Below are 3,896 nucleotides of genomic sequence, written 5' to 3'. Positions count from 1 at the left end.
GAATGTTACCAGACCTGCTTGACTTGTCCCGTAATTATGTTGTTTACACAGTAATTATATGCTTTAATCCAATTATTCCTTTAACAATTACACAGAACTTTTACATTACTCTCGTGTAAACTTAGTTATAGTTCCATAAATATTAACATACAGGGTAAGAAAGATGAAATTACTATTAGGTTTTCATCAAAGGTTTTGGGTTCCTACTAGGCAAATAAATAAAAAAAAGTCAGTGCTTCTTCATTGAGCAGGTACCTTCCTGAAACATGCCATGAAAAGATCTTCCCACGTGTGTTTATGGAGTTCTCTAGTACAGTTCTGCCACAGAAGCAGAACAAGTCACCAGTTTAAGTCACATTGTAGTATTACCTTTGTATAAATCTTCCAAATAGTGTTAATTGAATATATATAACAATTAACCTTCCACGAGGGCACGGTGAGAAGCCAGGCGGGGATGTGAACACAAAACATGTCCATAAACAAGTTTGCTCGTTTCTTTTGCTAATCTATGGACAGGACATGGAAGCCAATCGCCCATCGCAAGACTTGAAAGTTGATGTCAAAGTGAAAGCAGCACCTCCTGAAGACTTAGCCAAGATCCTAGCAGAAATAAGGGAAGATTACGAAGCCATAATTGAAAAGAATCGTCAAAGCTTGGACAGCTGGTACAAAGAACAGGTAACAACTACTCTCTGCTCATTCAAAGGGCCCCGTTGCTCCATGTGACTGAGCAGACACGACGAGCTGGTCTCTGGCTTTTCCTCCGCAGAGCGCAGCTCTGACTCTGGCAGCAATCTCGAATCCAGAACAGATCCAGCGCAACGAGCATGAGATCAAGGACCTAACACGGACTTTACAGACCCTGGACATCGAGCTGCAGGCACAGATGAGTAAGGTACCTGGCACAGGCATCTCCAGCCGGTCACGGTTACTTCCTACACTCTCAGACAGTGTGGTGGAGCAATTCTTCATGTAAAACCCCAGCCCGGTGTACCCTCAGTGTAGTTCATAAAGTGTCAGTGAAACCATCAGCAAGGAGTGACAAATCTGTACAAAATCAGAGCAATTTGGGTTGGTAAAAGCAGAGCTGACAGCAGAGCTGCCATTAGGGCGGCACGGCCTTAGAGCGGAAGAAATGTGGCAGGATGAATGCTCAGGTTTTGCCTTTCACTATGCACACACGACAGAGCTTCACCAGGCTGTGACTCCCCGTGAACAGTCCTGCAAACGCGTAAGGGTTTCCATTACCACAGTGTTCGTTTTGCAATGTTCTAGCTAGAGAGCGAGTTTGCTGGCATTTCTGCGCTGTACCGACCACACCAATAATAATTCTAGCCCTGCTGTTATCTGCTCTGTCAGAAACGCATGCTGGAAGACACCTTGGCTGACACGCGGAACTACTACGCTGCTGCGCTTCAAAACATGCAGCAGATCATCTCCAAGTGTGAGGAAGAGCTAAGCCAGGTTCGTCATGACATTAAGCAGCAAAATAACCAATACAAGGTTCTTCTTGGGATCAAAACCCGCCTGGAGAAGGAAATTTCCACTTACCGCCTGCTGCTGGAAGGGAATGTTGACGGGTAAGGCAAAGCCGCCCTGACTGGAATAGATGAGAAGAGAGTTCTCATATTTGGGTTATTTATTTGTTTGTTTGTTTATGCTTAATCAAAGCTTCTGAGTTCCAGACTACATCAAGGGTTGGTATTTTAATGTGATGGGTCATAATAAAAAACTTGAGCCACTTAGTATAGAGAGAAACTTGTATCCATGTAATTTGGATTACCTAAATTAATACAACTTTATATTAAAAATCCCATTCTACATGCCCGCAGCATGCCCATCTCAGCACAGGAAAAAATGCCAATTTCTGTAAAATTCATAGTCAGCTCCTACCTTCAAAACAAGTTCTAGATCAAACAGAAGCCTGGAGACAAGTTTAGACCTTTCCTGGCCATCCCTCTGCAGTTCCAGTACCAGCACAGGGAACCTGCCCGCTCCGCGGGCCCCTCCATGGACGGGCTGTTTGGTTTCCCCGGCTCTGCCTTGTCAGAGCTCTCTGCAGCCAGACATCTTTGGGCCCCTACTCTTTATTCCCTCATCTTCTAGACAGAGGATCCTTATTTACACTAAGTCAGGAGGAAGATTAGCACCTTTATAACAGAAGCTCTCAGGGAGGCAGGACAGTACAGGGTTACTTGTCAGAAGTCAAAATAGGAACAACTTGAGTAACTCAGAACAGCTGAGCAGCGATGCAACTGCCCAGAGCAGGAGCAGGACCGAACGTACCCCGGGACAGCCCCAGCAAGAGCACCCATGCCAAAGTGACGAAGAGGAGGAGTTCTTGTGGTGTAAAAGCATCATTCTTTTGAATTTTTGTTTTATTTTACCTCTTTTCATAGGGGTGTGAGGCGTCCTTAGAACAGTAAGAAGGGGATGAATAACTTCTTCACTTTTGTATAATCATTATTCTCTCTGTTTTACTGTCTTTACAGGATAGCAAGAAAATCCGAATCCAAAGCTAAAGGTAAAAGTCCCTTATTTTGTTCTCTATAGTGACTCTTAACTATTGCTGTTTCCAATCAGATTTTACTCAGAATAATTCTAACCTTACACACATGAGCTGGGGAAGGTTTGGGTGGCAGTCAGTTCTCGTGCGGTCCACACTTGAGAGTCAGTTCAGTGATTCATGGGTCTCGTGAAGGGCTGCCCTGGAGAGCACACGCTGCAAGGTCTGCCTGCGCGTGGCCTGTCTCCAGCCTGACCTCTGTGAGTCAGACACAGTGCCCAGAGCTCAGCCTCGAGACTAAAGCCGTCCCAGTACAGGAGGAGGCACAGAGACTCCGTTTGGTGACTAAACAGTGTCCGGGTTTGAGAGCAAACAAATCTGCATGTCTGGAAACAGCTCTTCTGGCATGAGCACGACCTGCAGACGCTGAGGATGACCTGCTCTGTGGTGGGATTTCATCTGCTGGGATGAGGCTGTTGCTCATTGGCCCTGACCTGGGCAGGACTCGGGGTGACTTTCTGGCAGTGCTTTCACAAAGAGCAGTACTAATTATTGCCTTAAAGGGAAACCTGTGAAGAGAAATCAGCTGAGGAGGTGGCTGGTAAATGCGTACCAGTGCACCAGCTTGTCTCAGCAGGGCTTCTTGTCTAATTAACCTTCCCTTTTTTCTCAGAACACGCGGGGCTGAGCAGTCGAAAGATCAAAGCAATTGTCCATGACAGTGTGAATGGGCAGGTCGTGTCCTCCACCATCAACGAGATCCAGCAGCAAGCGTGAAGCTGGGAGCTCTGCCAAGCACGGGCTGCCCGGCGGGCTCAGCTCCGAGAGCCCTCCGCGCCACGACGTGCTGGGTGTTGGCCTCCCGGTGTGAAACTCTAGTGAACTCTCTCCTAACGCGATCTGCAGCCTGACAACGAGAAGTGCCACACAGAGCTGGGTACAGCTGACATTGTTAGGTTAAAGAGCTTTTAGTCATCAAAACGCCGAAGAAAAGCTATTCCATGAAAATGACTGGCTGAACTGGTAGTATATGGATTATGCACATCTCGCTGGGGCACGAACCTCCACCTGTGATTCATTTAGTGCTCTGCAAATTAACTATAATTTAAAGCAAATAATCTCTCCACTTTTCTCCTGGTCTTATGCCTCTCATCATATACCTCACTGCAGCCAATAAATTCGTTTCCATTACTTGTTCCGGTTGTTGGAATTTCTGTTGCTTTTTCTCACACCCACACCAGCCGAGGGGCCAGTGTTACCCACACCGGTCCAGCCTGCGAAAGCCTCCCTGTTTCAGGAAGTATAAAACCAGAACCACACACAAAAGAAGAAAGGAGGTGACACGAGTTACAGTGACATTTACATAAACGAACCCATTAGCTTTCACTAC

General features: G+C 46.4%; 1 protein-coding gene across 1 annotated transcript in view; it reads left to right on the top strand.

Moving 5' to 3' along the window:
* Nucleotides 1-3,283, top strand: part of KRT23 (keratin 23 (histone deacetylase inducible)) — a 10,402-nt gene extending 7,119 nt beyond the window's left edge. The window contains 5 exon segments of the mRNA XM_010143021.1: nt 517-678; nt 770-895; nt 1,360-1,580; nt 2,493-2,524; nt 3,180-3,283. Coding sequence (XP_010141323.1) covers nt 517-678; nt 770-895; nt 1,360-1,580; nt 2,493-2,524; nt 3,180-3,283 — 645 coding nt within the window.
* Nucleotides 3,284-3,896: the final 613 nt, after the last annotated feature.

This window comes from Buceros rhinoceros, unplaced genomic scaffold, assembly GCF_000710305.1.
Source record: "Buceros rhinoceros silvestris isolate BGI_N320 unplaced genomic scaffold, ASM71030v1 scaffold34909, whole genome shotgun sequence".
NCBI lineage: Eukaryota > Metazoa > Chordata > Aves > Bucerotiformes > Bucerotidae > Buceros > Buceros rhinoceros.
The sequence above is the reverse complement of the archived record's forward strand: the minus strand, read 5'-3'. Positions and strand labels throughout refer to the sequence as shown.